Source organism: Aspergillus flavus, chromosome 5, assembly GCF_009017415.1.
Source record: "Aspergillus flavus chromosome 5, complete sequence".
Classification (NCBI taxonomy): Eukaryota; Fungi; Ascomycota; class Eurotiomycetes; order Eurotiales; family Aspergillaceae; genus Aspergillus; species Aspergillus flavus.
In genome coordinates this window covers 39,874-60,835 of record NC_092408.1, presented here as the reverse complement: position 1 = coordinate 60,835, position 20,962 = coordinate 39,874, and the positions used below count along the sequence as shown (strand labels likewise).

Here is a 20,962-nt window from a genome sequence, read left to right as displayed (position 1 = left end):
ATGGATATCAACTAGATGGAGTTGGTCCAGATCAACCTGATCATGAAGGACTGAACAGATCAGTGATTCAGCCTGCTAGCATAAATGAATAGAATCACCATGTCAGCTCCGGCCTGTTCAGGCAAGTGGTAGCCTCTAATTGTGAACAGAATCGTTCTTCGCCAGCCAGCTTCTCTGTCATGTGCTCGGATAGTTTAGGAATCGCAGGCCATATTTCTCGTCCGCCTTGTTGTTCTTCCTTCTTTCGGTGCTCCATGAGCATCTCCTTCACATTCTCCTGGAAATGAATCGGGCCCTGTCATCGCCAGTCAGAGAGAAATCTCCTCGTTCGAGACTATGCTGCATACCTTTTCCTTGTCTGGGTGAAGCTCGCCGTTGACGAAGACCCCGGTGCCCAGATTGCCCTGGGCGCCTACACACAACTCCTTATCCTCGTCAAGCACTTGCCGATAGAACGCGTTGATATCATCGAACTCTTTGTCCGTCGCATCTCGATGACGATATACCTCGTTCTCAATCTTGCTCTTGGTTGCGGACACCGGGATCATGCGTTGGATATAGAAGAATTTGTCACTTCTTGGTCAGCGACATACGTAAATGGCCGGATGCTTTACTTACGTGACGGTAACTGATGTGGTGGGGAAGAAATAGGTAATAGCCCGTTTAAACTGGGCATCGGTCTGCTCTTTGTTGAAGATGTGATGCTCCATGTATCCTGCCGTTGGCTCCACGCGATAGCGAGGAAGATCCGATACGCCACTGATGAGCGGATGTGAAGTCGCACAATGATAGCACTCATTATAGTTCTCAATCACTCCCTTCCAGTTTGCATCCAAGTCCATCTCCCAGTAGTGATCGAATGTGTATTCCCCAGCAAAGTCGAAGTCTTGCATCCGTGGCTGCTCATCAATTCTCTGGAAGTCGTCCTCCCATCTCACATCCGGCGAGCCCGCTTGCAGATTCACCCAAATGAAGCCGGCCTTGTCGATGTGAACATGTACGGGGAGTAGCCCATGCTGGCTTTTGTCGAATCCGGGAACAGTTTCGAAGCGCGGTGCCTTGGCAAGGTTTCCCTTGAGTCCGTAGGACCACCCATGATACTTGCAGCTGAGAATAGAGGTCGATCCTGAACGAGTTTGTACGACGGGGAATGCGCGGTGCCGGCAGACGTTGTGGAAACCATTGATATTGCCGTCACGGTCTCGGATCAAGAAGAATGAAAAGTTGGCAACGGTGAAGGAGAGGAAGTCGCCTTGTTCGGTGAATCGGCTCGAATGGGTGAGGAGCATCCAACGCTTCGAGAAGATAGCTCGGCGTTCCAGCTGGTACATCGCCTCAGAGCGATACCATGATGCAGGAAGCCCTCGCGGAGGCTCTTTCTCTGGTTGCTTGGAGGAGAAGCCGAGGAATTGCCACATCTTCGGGAGAGATTTGGGTATTATCGTGGTATACCAAAAAGTAATTACAGATTGCCATCGTCGCGAAGACCTTTCGGAAACCTATATACGAGATAGGCGGAGCGGGGAATTACTTGGATTACTTGGATGGAGAGGGTCTCAAGAATGGGGAGGCCGATAAACCATCCTATATCAAAGATGGGGGCAGTGGGTCCCGTTCTACACAATCATAGACTCTTGACCAACACTTTAATTTCAAAATTCAATTTACAGGTAGCTAAAGTCGAGATTCCACCAAATTACTTTCTTGCCGAATACCCCAGTGGCGATCCACCTGATCATTGTTAGTTGGGCTCGTCGACTTTCACTTGGATAAACTCACATCGGCAATATGATCATAACCCAATAGCTTCGGAGCCAACCCTGGATCTCTCCAAGCCAGCGCCTCGCCTTCAGGTGTGGGTGTCATCTGCATCTTGCGATCTCTTTCCTCTTGTTCGGGCCCGTCGTGTAGGTGATATAAATATTGTTGGATGTTTCCTCGGTCAACGACCATCTTTGTACGCTCCTTACGACACTGTTGGAATACAGACAGGGCGTGCCTTTTAGCCTGGAGGAAGTCTGGCGACGTCTTTGCGACATCATCACGGTCAGGGAGGCGAGATAGGCATTCGCCCAGAACGGCACCGTCTTCGAAAGCCATACCGGCCCTAGGAGATGATAGTTAGCTCTAAACTAGAGGGCTCAAAAGCCGGATCATACCCTGAAGCGAGATATGGCAGAGTCGCGTGCACGGCATCGCCCAGCATTATCCATGAACCGGATGGATGAGACCAGTCGAACTCCCCGAAACGGATGCAAAGCCTCCATTTCTGCACCGACTGGCAGAGCTTGAGTAGCTTTTGAATACTACTGGCGTCAGTGACCGAAGTAGCCGTAGAAGGCCTGTAGTAGTTACCTACCGTGGATCCCAGCCTTCAAACAAGGCGCACATCTCCTGCACGTTTCCTTCGATCGTTGATGCTAGGGAATCCTCCGGGATATCGTCTGGCACAAGCAAGACCATGTTGAACAGATCTCCGCCTCGAAGTACGTAGTTCACTGCCAAAAGTTAGCTAAATCAAATAACATCATCGAATGCAACAAACCAGCATGAGCATCAGGACCCAGCCAGTAGTTGACCTGCGGATGGTTCACAAAGGGTGCCAACTCTGGGTCTTTTCGCATCTCTTCAGTTGACAACAATAGACGATATGCGAGATCCCCCGTCTTGACCGGGGGATCGCTGCGCCCAAGCAACTCCTCTGTCAACTTTCCAAATACACCGTCGGCTCCGATCACCAGATCTCCTTCCCACTGCCTCCCGTCCGCTGCGACGACGGTTGCGGTGGCGCCATCATCGCTGACATGGACGGTTGCGATGCGTGCATTGCAGGTCATTCGTACCCCTAGCTCCAGAGCTCTGTTAACAAGACACCGCTGGAGATCCGCACGATGGAAATCCCGATACCATGTTCCAGGATAATTGCTCTCGGATTCATGAAAGTCCAAGTGGGAGATTTTATTCCCCTTCCATCCGATAAAATTACAGACACTTGGAAACGTCATATACGGGGTCAACGCCTCCTCCAGGCCCCAATGCTGGAGAACGCGCGAACTGTTCGGAAGAACTTGAATACCAGCGCCGACTTCTTTGATCTCCTGGGCAGCTTCGAGAATGTGAACAGCGTGACCGGCGAGAGCACAGCTAATGGCGGAGCCCAGTCCTGCCAGGCCAGCTCCGACAATCAGAATGTCAAGTCGGCATAATTGGGAGCGGGTTTGTTGTTGCTTAATGTGAATGCGAGGGGCCATGCTGAAGGAAAGTGGACTAGGTGATAGGAGTGTGGGGTGTGTCTTGAATCCTATTCAGAGATGCACTTCTGTATTCGAGGTATTTATGAGTAGCTCGTTTGTGGTTGAGATCCCACGGATCAAAGATGGGGGTTATCTGTGCTCACCCACCTGCCGATATCCGACACTGCAAGGGATACTGCTATATCTGAGGGGGCAAAAGGCATGAACTCATGCGTTACAAGACACGGAAGAACATTGACGCTTCTATCCAGCTACTAAAATTTGCATCATGTCAAAAGTAGGTGTTTCATTGCACTATCCATGTCCAGGCTAACCGATCAGTTTTCGCTCCAAGGTCGAACTGCGCTAGTAACAGGGGGAGCCCGAGGTTGCGGGCTCGCCTTTGCGCGTGGACTGGCGGAGGCAGGGGCAAATGTAGCCATCTTTGATGTCGTAGATCCGGACACTGCGTTCTATGCCATTGACAAGGAGTATAATGTTCGCACAGCGTATTACAGGTTGGCGATCCCCATATCATAGATGGTATGTGGCTGACCCAAATAGAGTCGATGTTTCGTCGCAGGAATCGCTTGAGAGTGGCTTCTCGCAGTTTCAGAAGGACTTCAACGATGCTCTCGATATCTGTGTCCCATGCGCTGGAATCAACCGCCATCTACCCTTCCTGGAGTTTACCTACAAAGACCACCACGATCTGGTCTCGATTAATGTACTTGGTCTATATTTTACTGCCCAACTGGCGGCAAAACAGATGATTGCGAACGGGACAAAACATGGGAGCATCGTTCTTGTAGCTAGTATGGCTAGTCACATTGCAGTGCGAAGCCAATTGTGCAGCGCATACTGCGGAACCAAAGGAGCAGTTCGAGCGATGTGCCCTGCCATTGCAAAAGAGTTGGCTGAATACGTGAGTTTTGGGCCGTGCTTTCCAACCTCCGGCTAACCATGGCAGGGCATCCGAGTAAACTCCATTTCTCCTGGGTATGTGCGAACGGAGATGACTGCAGCTGTAGGTCGCCCAAGCCCCAATTGCTGTGCTATCCCACACTGACTTCATTGATAGTTCCCCCATCTTGTTCAAGGTTGGGAGTCGGAAGCCATGAATGGGCGGATTGCCGAGCCCGAGGATATCATGGGGGCGTGTGTTTTCCTAGCGAGCGACGCCAGTGCGTACATGACGGGGCAGGATATCATTGTAGATGGGGGAGTGACCCGATGGTAGTGAAGATGGAGATGGAGATAGGGCAAGAGTGGGGGTGTGACTTACTCCGCATTTCATCTCCAATATTTTATAATAATACGAGGCCTTTGTCAAAGCGGAGAAATTGAGTCGGCATTATTTGTAACACGAAAGAATCACAAACATGGCACCCAGTGTAGACAACGAAGGATATAGTTCGAGAGGGCCTGTGGATGCTTCAACCACTGTCGTGGTGGTTGGCGCTGGGCCGTCCGGGTTGATGCTTGCGTAGGTCCACTCCCAACCACCATGCTTGGTCAACTCACAGTTTGCAGATGCAATTTGGTGCGATTCGGTATTGATGTTACAATCCTCGACGATCGTCCGGACAAGACCTCCACCGGCAAGGCGGATGGCATGCAACCCAAGACGATTGAGACATTCAAGCAGATGCGACTCGCCGATCCTTTATTGAGAAATGCCGCCCGTGTCTACGATATCTCTTTCTGGGTATGGCTTTACCACTTCAAGCCTCTTCGATTGTGGCTGACAGATCCCAGCAATCAACGGCAGATAAACCCCTCCACCGAGTCGGACGTCAAGAGCACTATCCTGAGCGCCTCGTCGGTGCCTCCGATCCTTATATCCTTCTTGCACACCAGGGGATGGTTGAAGAGGTCTTGATCGATGATATGGAGGCTCGAGGTGCCTTCGTCATGAGAAATAGTCGGTTTACGTCTTGCTCGCGCGTGGCAGGCACATGGCAATTGGATATCGTATATGAGGACCTGGCGAGCAAGACCATCAAGACTATCCGGGCCGGCTACCTGGTTGGATGTGACGGTGCTCGATCAAAGGTTAGAGAGTGTATCCCAGACGCACAGTTGGAGGGAGAGGTGACCAACGCATCATGGGGTGTGCTGGATGGTGAGCTCATCCGGTTCTTCACGTACAGCACAATGCTAAGGAATAGGTGTCATCGATACCGACTTTCCCGACCTCTGGAGTAAAGTCGCCGTGCGTTCCGACCAGGCCGGTTCTATTCTTTGGATCCCTCGCGAACGCAACATGACTCGATTATACGTTCAGCTAAGCGAGACTGACGGCGAACGGGTTGATAGGTCCAAGGCTACACCGGAATATGTTATGCGACGAGCCAGAGATGCGATGCACCCGTTCCGCATTGAGTGGAAGACAATTGAATGGTTCGGAAATTATGTCGTGGGCCAACGAGTAGCGAAACGGTTCATGGACTCCGAGGCGCGGATATTCATTGCCGGTGATGTATGATATCTCACCCAGACTGCATTGCATCTGCTTCATGCTAATACTCAACAGGCTGGACACTGTCACTCTGCTCTGGCAGCCCAAGGAGCGAATACAAGCATGCATGACAGTTTTAATTTGGCATGGAAGCTTAACCTTGTCATTCGTGGTTTGGCCAAACCGTCCCTTCTAGCCACCTACGAACAGGAACGACGGAAGATTGCTTACGATCTTATAAACTTCGATGCCGAGCATTGCAAAGCTTTCTCGCAAGGTGAGGCTGCCCTTGCGAAGAACTTTGATGAAAATATTCGCTTCATCTCTGGCGTGGGTGCAGAATATTCGCATGGTCTGCTGAACCGAGGCAGGACTGCCATATCAACCCCCCTGCAGCCTGGCACCCTCCAGCTTCCAGCCAAGGTGACTCGATACATTGACGCCAACCCTGTCTCTATCCAGCTTGATATTCCGATGTTGAGCCAGTTCCGTATATACTTCTTTATTCCTGATGTTCCAAAGGCACTTGGGTTTCTCGGTACCATATGTAAGGGACTCGACAATGCGACTGGGATGGGAAAGGTATCCTCACGAGCAAGTCAGTCATATGCGACCCAACCCCAAGGAGCAGCCCCTTCAGACGCTTTCATACAGCCACAGAGATATACCTCCGTGTCCAGTGTCTTTACATATGCGATGGTGACTCAGTCTTCCAAGTCTGAGTTCGAAATTGCAGATCTACCCAAGGTACTGCAGGATAGCCGCTGGACCTTGTATCTTGATGATGTTGATTCACCACGTTGTACGGATAAATGGTTTGGGTCATTGCAGGGCGAGCAGGTTGGCATAGTGATTGTGCGACCCGATGGATACGTGGGGAGTATTGATACTTGGGAACTGACCGCGGGCACAGAGGCTGGGAAGTGGATAGACGACTATTTCGCTTTTATGATGTAAAGCAGACTTAGACTTTCGTGACAATGTATGATGTTATGGACAAAAATGAAGTAGAAAAAGTTACTCAAGGAGTGTTGTCCTGACGGTGGCATGTATAGTCCCTGCGTAGAGGGATTTAGGGGGAGGAATCTTTTACTCGCAAATTGACAATTTTACCAGTTTATAACAAAATCCTGCTGAAACAGCTTTTGTAGATAATAATATGTTGTATGATTCTGTGAGCTTCTTCTTGTCCTGAATCCTTGGAGACATGTCTTAGTAATGGAGATTTAAGGTATAGAGGCTATGGATGGGAGATATATATCGCTCACAGTACGAAAGCCTACATGTCTATACAGGTTTTTTGATAGAAATATCCAAAGGCCAATAACTACACCAGCTCCGTGATCATCAATATCTTACGAGAAATCCAATCGAATGGTACTATTTAAGACTCTAGTCAAAAACAGCGGGCCAAAGATATCGCGTGTTGTGTACTCGGATAAAGTGCCCTCGGGTCAATGCTTTTGGCATGAAGCTATACGTGCCAAGACTGGAGACTAGCACTTCACAGCTGCCTGAGCGAGAGTGGGGGGCAGGACTAGGCTTATGGTGGGGGTGGGACAACAATTAATGTACTCTCAATTGACAATTCAAACCGAGGATGGCCTATCCCACTGTTGTCCCATCCTTCGTACCTCGCAATCATGGGAGCGGGGGGTGTCGATAGGCTATATAGCCATGGTGTTTCTACCCAGTGGAAAGAAACCAATCCTAACTGCAATCAATTACTTCACAATGGGCTCTATCGATACTGTTGGACCTCTGTTTCAGACCCTACGCTTGGGCGCGGTGTCCCTCAGCCACCGGGTTATCCAAGCTCCATGCACTCGGATGCGATCGACGAAGGAGTCGGACGGCGTGTTTGTTCCCAATGAACTTAACGTTGAATACTATGCGCAGCGAGCGTCACCTGGAGGTCTTATGCTGACAGAGGCAACTCCGATTAGTCGACTTGTATGTACGAATGCTAGTCTAGTCACGGCGTTAACTAACAGCTCAGGCTGCTGGGTATCCAGGTGTCCCCGGTATCTTCACGCCCTCGCAAATCGCCGGCTGGAAGAAGGTCACCGATGCAGTACACGCGAAAGGCGCCTACATATTTTGCCAGTTATGGCATGTTGGTCGGGCAACAGTGCCATCTTTCATTGAAGGAAAGCAAGCCCTTAGTGCCAGTGATATCCCCATTACTGGAAAGGCATTGGATGGTAGCGAGTACAGTGCGACACCTCCGCGGCCCATGACGGTGGAGGAGATCCAGAAGACTGTGCAGGAATATGCCGCTGCCGCCAAAAGAGCCATGGAAGCAGGGTTTGACGGGGTTGAAATTCATGGTATGAACGGCGTGCCCCCCATACGAGGAATCAATTGACTCACAATGATATCAAAAGGCGCAAACGGATATCTCCTGGACCAGTTCCTGCACGACAATGTAAACAATCGTGCAGACGACTATGGTGGTTCTATCGAGAAGCGGTCCCGTATTGTCCTCGAAGTACTGAAGGCAGCCGCCGAGGCCATCGGGGCAGACCGTGTAGGCATTCGCCTATCGCCATACAACTACTTCCAGGATACTCGAGACTCGAACCCGAATGTTCACTGGCTCTCACTTTGCTCGCAAATCGCCAACCTCCCCGCCGAAGTGCGACCCGCATACGTACACATGATTGAACCTCGCTTTGACGAGGTGCTCGATGAAGATGCGAAAATCGATTCGCTCTCCTTGGAGAGACCATCTTTGGATGTGTTCCGACCCACGCTGAAGAAGGGCGGCATCGCTTTCCTAGCCGCGGGGAGCTTCAACCCTCAGAATGCTGGACCAAAGTTGATTGACGACGGAGCGGACGCGGTGGTATTTGGCCGGTGGTTCATCTCGAATCCCGATCTGCCTCGACGGTTGAAGGAGGGTCTGCCTTTGAACCCTTATGATCGGTCGACCTTCTATGGAGCTGACCCGGCGGAGAAAGGATACACGGACTACCCTTTTTACAGTAAATAATAGAAGGCCAGAGGAGAACACAGAATGGAATTATTACACTATTAAGATAAGCCTACAAGTACCTTCATTGTATCATGAACAACTGCCCATCGGACAGTCGCGAGTTGCTGTGCCATCGCTGCTACTAAAGGTTTGGGATCGTACTTTCCCGACAACGCTGCCAGCTCTGTAGTACTGGGACAGTTGGTCATCATGACAATCAGTGAAGACAGGTCTGTATTCATTCGGGGCTCGGACGACGCTGGATCCATGCCCCGATGAAAGACCCAGCAGGCCAACGTAGCCAAGTAGAGGCACCAAGGGAAATGAAAGGCGTCGGCCTGGTCCCAATCATGAAGACTCAACACCGCATCTTGCAAGAGATGTGATGCATGCCGTGCCACGGTGGTCGATGGTCCCGAATCCTCGTGCAGCCAACGACTAATATTCTGCTGGGATCTTGACTGGTCCGCTGGAGTGACAGTTCGTCCTAGAATTTGCATTGCTCCCGCGACAATCTGTAAGTCGAGGATTTCCACATTCAATGCCAGGCAAGATGCATGATAGAGGGCATGGGCTGCCATCTTCAACCCGGTGAAACGACGTGGATCGGCAGTTTGTCCCAGCTTCATAGCGAGGCAATCGGCATCAAAGTCCACTTTCCATAGAACATATGACCGGCTCATTCGTGGAGTCCAGGCTCCCACCCGCTCTGGCGTTTCCGACCGCAGTGTGGTTTGATCTCGTCGTTTGAGATCGGCCGATACCGACATCAAGCCATGTAGAATTACAGTGCGGGCAAAGACATTCAGATCCCGGGGTCGAGACACAGATCCTGGGGTAATGTAGCCCTTGAGAACCGTAAGGAACGGTCTGTTTGTTTCACGGGCAGCAAAGTGCGCCCACTCTCGAGCTGACGATGCTTCCCAGGCGGCAGCGCTACATGGCAAACAAGACCGGATCTCAAATGCAGACATACAGAGGGACTGAGAGAAGAGAACCGCGTGCTGAGTATCCCACATGAAGCACAGCATCGCCAGCCGCTTACGCTGTTCAGCATCCATAGCCTGCCGCCATGCCTGATCCAGATCCTCAGACCGAGCTAGATGAGGCGTGTCTTGTATACTGCAACAGTTACTACGGCGAATGAGCTTGATCAGAACACAATGAAATAGCTGAGCGCGTTCGCGCTGCTTGGGACCCGCCCTCATCTTTCCAAAGCAGTCGATGAGGAGCATCGTTTGCAAGACCCAGAACTCCGGCTGGGGAGAAAACTCTTCATGGCACAAAAGTTGGCTGCGAAGTTTGTCATGGATTCCCACGGCCAGCTGATGCGCTTCACGCGTGCTGTAGGTCGCTCCCATGAAGAGAACAGCGGCCAGAAAAATCGGGTCAATGGTATCTGGGTTGAAGGTTGGCTGATGCACCAGAGGATATGTAACATTGAAGCGAGTAAAGAAGAGATCACAATAGCCCTGGAGAGCCCCCAGGGTAAGCAGAGGCGAGTCCAGCGTCCTTGGACGGCCATCAATACCTATCGGGGACACCTGCATGACAAGAGATAGGATACCTCGCCGGCAATTTTCTGACAGTCGTGGTAAGTGTGGCGTCGGACCGGGCCCTAGAAAAGAGGCCCCGGACATCCAGTCCGTCTCCAGAATATCGGGCATAATAGAGGACAGTGTAGATTGTGACGTTTCTTCTTTGTTCATCAGGGAAGCTACCTCCAACAAGGCCGATGGACCATCGTACTTGTCGACTGCCTGATTATATTCGGTGTTGAGTGTACCAGGGAAGGGTTCTGTATCGAAGCCGAGTGGAAAATCGAATTGATGAAAGGCATCATCCAGAGAGGCGACATCGAACAGCCAATTATAATTACAAGTTGCTGCAAAAGGAAGATTGAAATCGGTTGCTATGTTCAATTAGATTAGTGGAAGTCGTATTGGAACAAGGTGCGACGCATACCTGTGTCCATGCTAAAGAAGTCGCCCATGCCGCCCAATCCGACATTAAATGATCCGTCCGCTGCATCAAACTGTCCTGGAATAGGCTCAACATATGGCTCAAAAGGCCCGCCTGGCATCATCGGCGCCAAGAATGGATCTGCCTCGACAATAGATAGAGAGCTTGGGTCTGTGCCAGAAATCGGCGGAGATATAGGGGCTTCATCCATAGGGTCTTCCTCCTCTTCTACCACTAAATCCTGACCCGTGGATGAGGAGGTTGTCGAACGTGCTCCCGACCGCATCTCTCGCTGTGAGGGACGTACTATGATGGTGCCATCGCGCGCTCTGCGAGTCCGCTTGCGTGTGTTCAAGACGCCCAACCCTGGTCCACCCGCTTCTTCATCTCGTTTCTCATGTCGCAACATGTGCCGAGCTGGGTCAGTTAGCCCGGGAGACTCAGATCAAGGTTGGACGTGCCTCTAGCCTACCGAGTAGATCTGGACGCTGAAAGTGGACCGTGCAGCGTTTACACGTAAAGCCTTTGCGAGGCTGCTCATGATTGAGTGCATGCCGACGCAGATGCTCGGCGCGAGTGAAGCTTTTGTCGCAGCCGGGATATTCACAAGGGTGATTCTTCATTCTGCTGCCAAAGGCTGTGAAGCATTTCTGTACTCAACTCAATGGCGGTTGAAGTCCGGGTGTATCTCCAGGATTAAGAGATGCAGGGGCCTTCGGACTGATGACCGATGTCGCTGATAAGAATGCGGGGAAGCTTGATTGATAGAGAAAAATTGAGCTTGATAGGGGGATTGATATGCTCCCTATCTCTACTAGTGGCCAATAGTGATCACGATGTCAAATGAGTGATGATTGGACATGCAAAGCGACGATGCTACCATTCTCATGGAGATAGCGAACGTGGGTGTGGTCAACATAGCCCTAACATAAAATCCTCCCCACGGCCATAACCCTCAACCTATGCAAGATCTACAGGAAATACCGCCATTCCATGCTCCTACTACCATTCTTGACCTGACTAGTATCCACTCCATCTTCTCTCAGTCTTTGTCCTTGTTTCCGATCGCGACGACGATTCTCCAACCGCATCCATAACCCTAGTCCCGTCACAAAGATAATGCACACGGTATTGCAACAGCACGTCGCAATTAGCGTAGGAAGGTACCTGCGTTGGTTTAGTTAAAAATAGTCCTTCTACCTCCTCAGGATCAGGGTGCAACATACTTTGGCGCATATTCTGTTCGAAAAGTAGCAGCACTCACTACCCCCGCGAGATTCCCCAACCCTACAAAAAATCCCGTATTCGCTGCGCGGGAGTTTTCATGGACGTTGTTGTTATTATGCCACGCATGAACCAGGCAGGACGGGATGTATGCGCCCGATGCCATGAAAAAACAAGCAAAATAGGCTACTCCCTTATGTTGAAGAACGTCGATTGCAGCTAAAATCACCATCCCCACAAGGGACAGCGTCAGAGAGAATACAATGTGAAATGTTCGCTCGCGGAAATAGTCCGATGATTTGGCGACGCAGAGCAGCACGACTGCACCGACGAGATTTGGAGCAACCGTCCACAAGTTGGTCTTGACGACGGAGTATCCAAGACGTTGCACGATCTGCCTTGGTCAGAGTTGAAACCTGGGAGACTATTGTGGACTCACTAGAGGGAAGAAGTTCATTGCCGTTGCGTAAGCAACTGGGTAGGTAAACGTTATTATGCACCAAATAGGGAACTGCCAGTCGCCCCAAGACTGAAAGCAGGCTTTAAGATTAAATTCGGTCTCAACCTCCGAGGAAGAGTCTCGAAGTAGTCGAGCTGTTGCTGCGCCTCTCTCCCTACTGCTCAGGAACCAGGCCGTCTGTGGATTATCCGGTAGGATCAAAAAGCCCAGGACTCCAATTAGCAGGATCATTCCACCCTCGATGATGAATAAGTATTGCCACCCTTTCACCGAAGGGCTGTTGATTTGGAATACGCCGAAGGAGATCAGTCCACTAAATGCCGAGGCCAGAACAGCGAATGACTGGACAATAGCTAGTCGAAAACCCATTTCCCCACGGGTGTAGAAAAGTGTTAAGTAAAAGGTCGCTCCAGCAAAGAAACCTGCTTCAAAAATGCCGAGAATGATACGAATGGCAAGTAAGGAACCAAAGTTCTTAGCTGCACATTGGCAAAGTGCAAGAATACCCCAAACAACGGACACTTAGAGAATCATGGCGGACAAGTTAGCTACTTCCTCGGGGCTGTTGTCTAGGATGGACTTACTGGATGAAAGCATGATTCGACCAGAATAGCGCTTGATGAGCAAGTTCCATGGTAGGTCAAATAGACCAAAAGGAATATAGAAGACAAGAATCAATAGCGAATAATCATTGCCCTGAAAATGCAAGTCCTCGTCGAGACCGTCTGTTTTGGCATTTGCCAAGTTACTCTGGCCATGTCAGTACTGTGCCAGTAGCTAAACAAGGATAATTAAGACGAACACGATCCATGCAATCAAAGAAGTACATCTACAGGTGTCAGCTTAGGGCCATTTTGTTTCCTCTGACTGGTCTCGATGTTCTCTCACCAGGCACAACATTGGCAATACCCACAGGTCCACTTTTCTACGGTATGCCCGTTCGGCGTCTCGGTCTGCATAAGTGGAGCTTTGCCCCATATTCGCTTCGGCATTTGGGGATACTGTTCTAGATTGCTTCAACTCAGACATATTGGGATGTGGAAGAGATTTGCATGATCCTTTCTGACAGTTTATATTACAGACGGCCTACTTAAATGCTACCACACGGCTTACATGGCTCCAAAACATGCTCGTGGGCTAGGACCCTATCTGGTATCTACTATACAAGCTGTATGATATTTGGTACAAAAGTACCCATATTGCCAAGTCGAAGCTAAAGATTGACTACCGAGATAACAACCCCGCGTCGTGCGTAGCCTTGGCCGCAGATCGTCTTATCAATGTGACCAGACGCATCAGCTCTATCACCCCATCTTTGAGTAGCACCCCCACTCTCGCCTCGTCGCCCTCTTCGTCTTCTGATTGTGCATGAGGGGTTGGACATCGGCATTATGTCCGAGTCACGCTGGGAGTGAGGAGATCTCGATAGTGTTTATGGGGGATATATTCGCGCGGGACATATCGTTGGCAAAGTCAGACACAAGCTGTGACGAGAAACGCCTGCACGATACTACCACTGATAACCAGAAACGATGGCCGCACCAACTGGTCCCCCGATCCTGGACTTCTCTCCCTTCTACGGTGATGATAACGAAGCAAAGGCCAGATTGGTCGAGGAGGTGCGCAAGTGTTGCCACTATAATGGCTTCTTCCAGATTACAGGCCATCGTGTGCCGCTTGACCTGCAGCGCCGTGTCATGAATTGCTCCAAGCGCTTTTTTGACCTACCTTTAGAGGAGAAGATGCAAATTGACAAAAGTATCACCCTCAATCGGCGCTTGAGAACGAACCTTAGCTGACCTTGTAGATCTGAACACCTTCAACCGTGGTTATGAGTTGTTACGATCGCAAATGCTCGAAGCAGGCACGGGGCCTGAACTGAAAGAAGGGCTCTACATTGGCGAGGAAATCCCCGAGGATCACCCATACTTTGTCCAGAAAAAGCTGAACAGTGGTCCCAATCAATGGCCACAGACTGTCCCCGATAAAGCGGAATTCCAAAAGACGACGATGGAATATTACCATGCGGTATTCGAGCTCGCGAAAGATGTGCTGAGTGTGGTTGCATTAACCCTGGGTGTTGACTCGACCTTCTTTGAGCCTCTCACTGATGGCGCTGTTGCCACCATGCGTTACCTCCACTATCCCGCGCAGCCGAAAGACCAAGACGAGAAGCTCAATCGTGGAATTGGAGCGCATACCGACTTTGGATGTGTCACTCTGCTCCTGCAGGATGACGTGGATGGCTTGCAGGTCTTGGACGTGCCCACTGGGCAGTGGCTCGATGTTGGTACCTCCCCTGTCCATCTTTATACCATAGCTAACCCATGTCATAAATCTACAGGTAAAGCCTGTCGAGGGAGCCTACGTCGTTAATCTGGGCGACCTGTTTATGCGCATGGCCAACGATAAATACAAGTCCAACATTCACCGCGTGATTAACAAATCGGGCCGTGAAAGATATTCGATCCCTTTCTTCTTTAGTGGAAACCCAGACTACCTGTGTGAGTGCTTGCCCAACTGTCGCGAGCCGGGCGAGTCAGCAAAATACCCCCCGATTACCGTCCAGGACAGGGTGACAGAAGCCTACAAGGAGAGCTATGGTCGGGCGGAGAAATACAAGAAGGAGCTGGATATGCAGGGCCTGGCGTCTACTCCAGCCGTAGCTTCTGTCGGAGCGTAGCGAACCAAATTGGAACGTTGTTATGTTTTTCGTTCAATGGTTTCATGGCTTAAATTGTTCTCAATATGAATGTACCCATATATCTGATGTTTGTCTTGGTAGACAAATGGATACCTGTTGCATAATGCGCTTATGATATGCCGCCAAGCGGGATATGCTTCCTGCTGGTCCAGGCTGAACAATAAACATCTTCCCTACGCCTCGCCTCTGGACGGGCAAAGGTGGGGGGATATGGTTACGTCTGGCCCTCGTATCATCTTCACCCACCTTTGTTATCGCCCTCTGGCGTTGTAAGTGCCCGATCGTGATTGGCTGCTACACAACGTCAGCAGAACTCACAGCCCTAAAGGTGAGTATATGAATTGGCATAGTAGCATGGTCTGAATGTGAAGGGAGAATCACTACGATCAAAAGCATCGAAAATGGATACAGCTCACTTGGAAAAGAAGCACAGTCAAGCCGGGCATGGTGCCTCTCCGGATAAGGCTGCTGGTAATGTAATTGCCCTCGATGATAATGAAGCTGAGCAGTTCTACGGCTCTTCTACTACCCACGCATACCGCCTCAAGTCAGAGTTAGTAGGAAGGTGCATGGAGGAGATTGGCATGGGAAAGTGAGTATCCCGAGCGCCTCAGTACGTGGGAATCAGGACTCATGAAATTAGGTTTCAGTGGAAGCTTTTTATAGTAACAGGCTTTGGATGGATCGTGGACAACGTAACTATGTACTGTTCATTCCTCAGTTATCCAATGCTAATGTTGCGCCTCGCTAGTTTGCCTCTCAAGGTATTGGAAGTGTCCAGCCTCCTATCGAACAAGAGCTTTCGGGGATTGTCCATGTCAGCTACAGTTCGATTGCCTACTACATCGGTCTCATCCTAGGAGCATCGTGCTGGGGGATCTCCAGTGACCTAATCGGTCGACGGCCCGCGTTCAACGGTACAGTGCTTATAGCAGGCATATTTCTCTGTGCCGCTGCAGGATCTATGAACTTCGTGGCTTTTAGTGCTCTCTGGGCGGTTATTGGTACCGCAGCAGGCGGGAATGTCCCCGTGGGCTCGATGATGTTCTTGGAGTTTATTCCTATGAGGTCTGTGTCGCTGCAGTCTAATGGTCATCGGATAACTAATGGCAACCAGCCATCAATATCTTCTCACGGCATTGACCGCATGGTGGAGCCTAGGTCAATTGATTGTCTCCTTGGTAGCATGGGTGTTCCTGGCCAATTTCAGCTGCCCAACGAACGCGACTCCGGCAACCTGTCCCCGTCGTGAGAACATGGGGTGGTATGTATTCCTATCTAAGGTACAATTCAAAGCTAACCCACTGATATTTAGGCGGTATACACTCATTACACTTGGAGGCATGTCTCTCGTCTTCACATTAATACGCCTGCTTGCTTTCAAGCTCCCGGAGACTCCACGATACCTACTATCTCAGGGACGGGATCAAGATGCCGTGGAGGCAGTTAACTATGTTGCCAGACAGAATGGAAGACCAGAGCCCTTGACAATTGGCATGCTCCGCGAAATTGATACCCGCCTGGGCACGACGCCCAGTGAAGATGGGGCACACGCACGGATTTCAACCAAGGATACGATCGCTGAAAACATGCGAGCCTTCAAGGGTAAACATTACCGCGCTCTATTCGCGACATCAAAGCTTTCCAGACATACCATGATCATTTGGGTGATATGGCTCACTATTGGTAGGCCTGAGCACTAGAAAACACCAGCCGTGGGTTTCCTAATTGACATTCATGACAGGCATCGGATACCCCCTCTACTTTAACTTCCTTCCGTCGTATTTGGAAACGAAATTTACTGACGGCTCTTCCCTCTATCTAACATACCGCAACTACTGCATCACTTCGGCTGTTGGAATTGTGGGTCCGCTATCCGCTGCTGTGGGAGTCAACACCACGCTCGGCCGCCGGTATATGATGGGAATCTCGTCCATAGTGACGGCCGTGTTCCTTTTTGCCTATGTGGGGGTCAACAATTCCACTGCCAGTCTGGCCTTCTCCTGTGTCACCAGTATACTGGCTAACTTTGGTAAGCGAGCATAGAGTCGGGAATACCTATTGACCGCTGAAACTCACAACCTTCACAGAGTATGCTGTCATGTTCGCCTTCACCCCGGAATCTTTCCCAGCTCCCCATCGCGGCACAGGAACGGGCACGGCAGCAGCTCTCTTGCGGCTGGGGGGATTGGTGGCCGGTCTTGTTTCATCTCAAACCGGGTTCACCAGCGCGCCTATCTATGCCAGCGCTGCAATGTGGGTGGCTGTGGGGATTCTCTCTTTTGGGTTGCCGTTTGAGACGCATGGTCACGACGCACTGTAACATCTCCTGTGGGCAGTAGTTATCGAGCGAATTGCCCTTATAGGCCACTACGAGAACCTAATTGTTGGGGCTATGGGTCGAAAGATGGGGTTAGTACTAGAAATCCTGAGGCCTCCAAACAATCGCACAAAGCTTTTTACTCTGCGTATCGACCGTTCAAGACTACCCAAGGGTGGGGGTTAACGTAATGTATATCTTTCCGATATGTCAGATGGGCACAACTGAAGTAGATGATAGCATTTGATCATAGCCTGGAAGGGAGGAATTAATCGACTATTAAGTGGGGATAAGGCGTGGTATTTGAGTCTTGCATGGTTCATTACCTAGCGGGTCTGGTTTAATACTCCTTTTCTTGGTGTGGAGGACTTAGTCATTTATCCCGTAGCCATTGATCCAATACTGAGTATGAACAAGATTTTCACAAGTGCTGAAGGTACATTCAACAATTCCCCAAACTCAAGCCCTAACTAACAGCCAAAGTTGCCCACCACAACAAAGAGAACAGCTGCTGGGTTGTTCTTTATGGGAAGGTCTATGATGTGAGTTTTTCCTGTGACCTCATTGTACTGCGATCATAAGTTTCTGATCGGGATAAGGTAACGCACTTTCTGTCCAGCCATCCTGGCGGTGCCCAGGCCATTCTGCGCGTCAGTGGCCGAGATGCCACAGACGACTTCGATCCCATTCATCCGCCGGAGACCATGGACAGTATCCAGTCGGCACTTATCGGGTCACTTTCGCTTGATGAGAAGTCATCTTGTGCAACTCAGACAACGGATACTTCGGACGAAATTGATGTTAGCACACTGTTGAACCTGGACGAGATCGAAAAGGCAGCCACCAATGTGATTAGCAAAAAGGCATGGGCGTACTACTACTCCGCGGCAGACGACAAGATCACAAAGGACTTCAACACGCAAGTTTACCGATCACTTTTGCTACGTCCTCGAGTCTTTGTCGACTGCCGGAAATGCGATGTGGAGACAGAGCTCCTAGGGTGGAAGGTTGGTCTCCCAATATACGTATCTCCAACCGCCATGGCTCGCTTGGGACACCCCAGAGGGGAGGCCGGAATAGCAGAAGCATGCGGAGCCTTTGGAGCACTCCAGATCATCGCAAGCAATTCTTCACTTTCACCCGAGCAGGTGGTTGCCAAGGCGTTACCGACTCAGGTATTTGGATGGCAGCTCTATGTTCAGCTAGATCGTCGCGCAAGCGAAGCGATGCTCGCACGTGTGAATCGGCTAGACGAGATCAAATTTGTTATACTAACGCTTGATGCTCCCGTGTCTGGAAAACGAGAAGATGACGAGCGTATCAATGTGAAGTCCAATCCAGCAGGCAGCGTGAGTGCCCAGCTTTTCGCTGGGACAGACCCGTCGCTCACCTGGAACGAGACTCTCGAGTGGCTATCAAGACACACGAAGAAGCCTATCATCCTCAAGGGCCTGCAGACTCACGAAGATGTTGCCATTGCCGCGCGGTATACTCCTCTAGTGCAGGCTGTTATCTTATCAAATCATGGTGGAAGGTCTCTGGACACGGCACCGCCGGCGGTACACACCCTTCTTGAAGCACAGAAGTACTGCCCCCATGTTTTCAAGAAGATGGAGGTATGGGTGGATGGTGGCATTCGACGAGGTACCGACGTAGTCAAAGCACTTTGTCTCGGTGCAAAAGCTGTTGGCATTGGACGACCGGCTCTTTGGGGCCTGGGGGCTGGTGGAGTCAAAGGAGTTGAACGAACGCTACAAAGTCTGCCACCTATTCCCTTCGGTGTTTATCCTTGGTCATACGCTAATATTCCGTCTTCATCGTCTAGTTTTGCTGGATGAGACAAAGACCTGTATGCGACTCTTAGGAGCTACCACAGTCCACGACTTGGGTCCACATTATGTAACTGGCGCCTTCTTTCCATTTCCCCATACCTACTAACGTGATTCTCCTGAGATTAACTCAAGCATGGTAGAACAGCAAATCTATCGGACACCGACCGATATCGACAATGAGGGTTCTTTGATATGCAGAGGCAAGCTTTAGTTATATGGACATTCTCTGGACCGGGAACTGAGGACCACTACTTCCACGAAGAGAGCCAAATGGGGTTGACTATTGCTTACCTAAAATACATAGTAGCTATTAGTAGAACAAATCTCAAGAATCTAGCGTTTTCCCATGTCTGGAGTGCATTGGCTCCTATCAAAAACTTCCCCCATCTCAGGAAGGATAAACGATCTTCCTCGGCAACAAAACCCCCACCTTTGGGGTAAACACGATAAGCACCTCCACTTCAACCCCTCTTGAAGTCGCAGCAGATAAATTAGGCCAATAAATCTTCCCCTCAATGACTTATATATTACCATTCGCCACGCCTCTTTCATGACCCATTGACTGACTGCTATAGATAGCAGTGCCTGCCTGGACTCCTCCCAACCACATTTCGACCCAAACGAACAGAAAAAGTTCGCCAAACCCCGAATTGTCATCCCCCCACGTAAAATGGGTAAGAAGCGCATCTTGGTCGGTTATGGGGTCGACATCGACGCGGTCGCAGGTTGGCTAGGCTCATACGGTGGAGAGGACAGCGTGAGCGATATCAGTCGCGGGCTGTGGGCCGGCCACATCGGCACACCACGGCTGCTGAAGCTGTTCGAGAAATACAATATCAAGGCTTCCTGGTTCATCCCCGGGCACACATTGGAGACCTTCCCTGAGGAGTGCGCGCAGGTCCGGGATGCGGGCCATGAAATCGGATTGCATGGGTATTCGCACGAGAACCCAGCCAGCATGACGCTGGAGCAGCAGCGGGATATTCTCGATAAGACTTATAAGATGCTCCGCGATTTCTGCGGCAAGCCTCCGCGTGGAATTGTCGCGCCCTGGTGGGAGGCCAGTGCCGAGATGGTTGAGCTACTGCTCGCCTACGGTATCGAATACGACCATTCCATGTCTCACGAGGACTGCCAGATGTACTGGCTGCGGACGGGGGACTCATGGACGAAGATCGACTACAGCCAAAAGGCGGAGACGTGGATGAAGCCTCTGGTCCGGGGCCAGACGACAGGTCTGGTGGAAATCCCAGGGAGTTGGTACATTGACGATCTGCCGCCGATGATGTTCATCAAGAATTCTGCAAATAGCCACGGTTGGGTGAATCCGCGGGACGTGGAGGCCATCTGGAAGGTTTGTTCTCCGTCTTGCTCTTTGCTTTTATTTGCGCGGCAGTGAAGGACTTGCATAGCTAATCCTGGTTTCTTTGTCGGTGTCTAGGATCATTTCGATTATTTCTATCGCGAGTACGACGAATTTGTTTTCCCCATGACGATTCACCCAGATGTTTCTGGGCGGCCGCATGTGCTACTCATGCACGAAAGGATTATCGAGCATATCAATAAACACGAAGGGGTGGAGTGGGTAACGTTTGAGCAAATGTGCGATGAGTTCAAGAAGAAGAACCAGCCGCCACCTGGGGCGCCGATGCCGGCGGCGGCGGACAGTGTGCTCTGATGGTGATACTAGCAAGAATGTTTGAAGGATCTAAAATATTTGGTTGAATCTGAAACATGGCTCTGAAATCATTTATCCCATGATGTGAGCTCGAGCGAGCTCCAGTATTCG

At 50.5% G+C, this 20,962-nt stretch overlaps 9 protein-coding genes across 9 annotated transcripts; 6 read left to right on the top strand and 3 right to left on the bottom strand.

The window, feature by feature from the left end:
• Positions 1-94: 94 nt before the first annotated feature.
• Positions 95-5,361, bottom strand: F9C07_2092101 (putative monooxygenase; the record flags this gene model as incomplete). The annotated part of the gene is made up of 9 exons (XM_041286234.2): positions 4,315-5,361; positions 3,798-4,260; positions 2,546-3,751; positions 2,360-2,498; positions 2,160-2,306; positions 1,780-2,107; positions 619-1,418; positions 348-573; positions 95-295 (listed from the first exon to the last, which is right to left on the bottom strand). Exons 3-9 carry the CDS (start codon positions 3,249-3,251, stop codon positions 95-97), a joined length of 2,547 nt encoding a protein of 848 aa, XP_041147035.1. The 5' UTR covers positions 3,252-3,751; positions 3,798-4,260; positions 4,315-5,361.
• F9C07_6967 (putative short chain type dehydrogenase) lies at positions 3,555-4,473 on the top strand (the record flags this gene model as incomplete). The annotated part of the gene is made up of 4 exons (XM_041292663.1): positions 3,555-3,751; positions 3,798-4,158; positions 4,204-4,260; positions 4,315-4,473. 4 exons carry the CDS (start codon positions 3,555-3,557, stop codon positions 4,471-4,473), a joined length of 774 nt encoding a protein of 257 aa, XP_041147034.1.
• Positions 4,137-6,823, top strand: F9C07_2284232 (putative pentachlorophenol 4-monooxygenase). The gene is made up of 5 exons (XM_041292662.2): positions 4,137-4,719; positions 4,767-4,941; positions 4,992-5,358; positions 5,405-5,715; positions 5,770-6,823. The coding sequence occupies exons 1-5, from the start codon at positions 4,616-4,618 to the stop codon at positions 6,649-6,651; spliced, it is 1,839 nt and encodes a 612-aa protein (XP_041147033.1). The 5' UTR covers positions 4,137-4,615; the 3' UTR covers positions 6,652-6,823.
• Positions 6,824-7,063: 240 nt separating this feature from the next.
• On the top strand, positions 7,064-8,689 carry F9C07_2284231 (flavin oxidoreductase/12-oxophytodienoate reductase; the record flags this gene model as incomplete). The annotated part of the gene is made up of 3 exons (XM_041292661.2): positions 7,064-7,647; positions 7,694-8,024; positions 8,082-8,689. Exons 1-3 carry the CDS (start codon positions 7,240-7,242, stop codon positions 8,687-8,689), a joined length of 1,347 nt encoding a protein of 448 aa, XP_041147032.2. The 5' UTR covers positions 7,064-7,239.
• Positions 7,876-13,516, bottom strand: F9C07_2284230 (C2H2 finger domain transcription factor). Its single transcript, XM_071510676.1, has 3 exons — positions 11,106-13,516; positions 10,637-11,050; positions 7,876-10,583 (listed from the first exon to the last, which is right to left on the bottom strand). The coding sequence occupies exons 1-3, from the start codon at positions 11,254-11,256 to the stop codon at positions 8,731-8,733; spliced, it is 2,418 nt and encodes an 805-aa protein (XP_071364163.1). The 5' UTR covers positions 11,257-13,516; the 3' UTR covers positions 7,876-8,730.
• On the bottom strand, positions 11,324-13,346 carry F9C07_2257925 (major facilitator superfamily domain-containing protein; the record flags this gene model as incomplete). Its single annotated transcript, XM_041286233.2, has 6 exons — positions 11,324-11,800; positions 11,860-12,251; positions 12,297-12,838; positions 12,902-13,067; positions 13,120-13,146; positions 13,206-13,346. The coding sequence occupies 6 exons, from the start codon at positions 13,344-13,346 to the stop codon at positions 11,605-11,607; spliced, it is 1,464 nt and encodes a 487-aa protein (XP_041147031.2). The 3' UTR covers positions 11,324-11,604.
• Positions 13,517-15,000, top strand: F9C07_2284228 (putative 1-aminocyclopropane-1-carboxylate oxidase; the record flags this gene model as incomplete). The annotated part of the gene is made up of 3 exons (XM_071510675.1): positions 13,517-14,075; positions 14,125-14,603; positions 14,638-15,000. Exons 1-3 carry the CDS (start codon positions 13,850-13,852, stop codon positions 14,998-15,000), a joined length of 1,068 nt encoding a protein of 355 aa, XP_071364162.1. The 5' UTR covers positions 13,517-13,849.
• Positions 15,001-15,422: 422 nt separating this feature from the next.
• Positions 15,423-17,344, top strand: F9C07_6973 (putative sugar transporter; the record flags this gene model as incomplete). The annotated part of the gene is made up of 7 exons (XM_041292659.2): positions 15,423-15,613; positions 15,665-15,716; positions 15,773-16,089; positions 16,139-16,285; positions 16,337-16,707; positions 16,766-17,053; positions 17,112-17,344. 7 exons carry the CDS (start codon positions 15,423-15,425, stop codon positions 17,342-17,344), a joined length of 1,599 nt encoding a protein of 532 aa, XP_041147029.2.
• Positions 17,345-17,749: 405 nt separating this feature from the next.
• F9C07_2203476 (FMN-dependent dehydrogenase-domain-containing protein) lies at positions 17,750-20,851 on the top strand (the record flags this gene model as incomplete). Its single annotated transcript, XM_041292658.2, has 5 exons — positions 17,750-17,777; positions 17,825-17,883; positions 17,941-18,985; positions 19,749-20,527; positions 20,615-20,851. The coding sequence occupies 5 exons, from the start codon at positions 17,750-17,752 to the stop codon at positions 20,849-20,851; spliced, it is 2,148 nt and encodes a 715-aa protein (XP_041147028.2).
• Positions 20,852-20,962: the final 111 nt, after the last annotated feature.

Coding starts and splice junctions, on each gene's coding strand:
- F9C07_2284232 (XM_041292662.2), top strand. CDS start 4,616: ATGGCACCCAGTGTAGACAACGAAGGATATAGTTCGAGAGGGCCTGTG. Junction 4,942..4,991: donor TCTACGATATCTCTTTCTGG/GTATGGCTTTAC, acceptor GACAGATCCCAG/CAATCAACGGCAGATAAACC. Junction 5,716..5,769: donor GGATATTCATTGCCGGTGAT/GTATGATATCTC, acceptor AATACTCAACAG/GCTGGACACTGTCACTCTGC.
- F9C07_2284230 (XM_071510676.1), bottom strand. CDS start 11,256: ATGAAGAATCACCCTTGTGAATATCCCGGCTGCGACAAAAGCTTCACT. Junction 11,051..11,105: donor TCAGCGTCCAGATCTACTCG/GTAGGCTAGAGG, acceptor TAACTGACCCAG/CTCGGCACATGTTGCGACAT. Junction 10,584..10,636: donor CTTCTTTAGCATGGACACAG/GTATGCGTCGCA, acceptor AATTGAACATAG/CAACCGATTTCAATCTTCCT.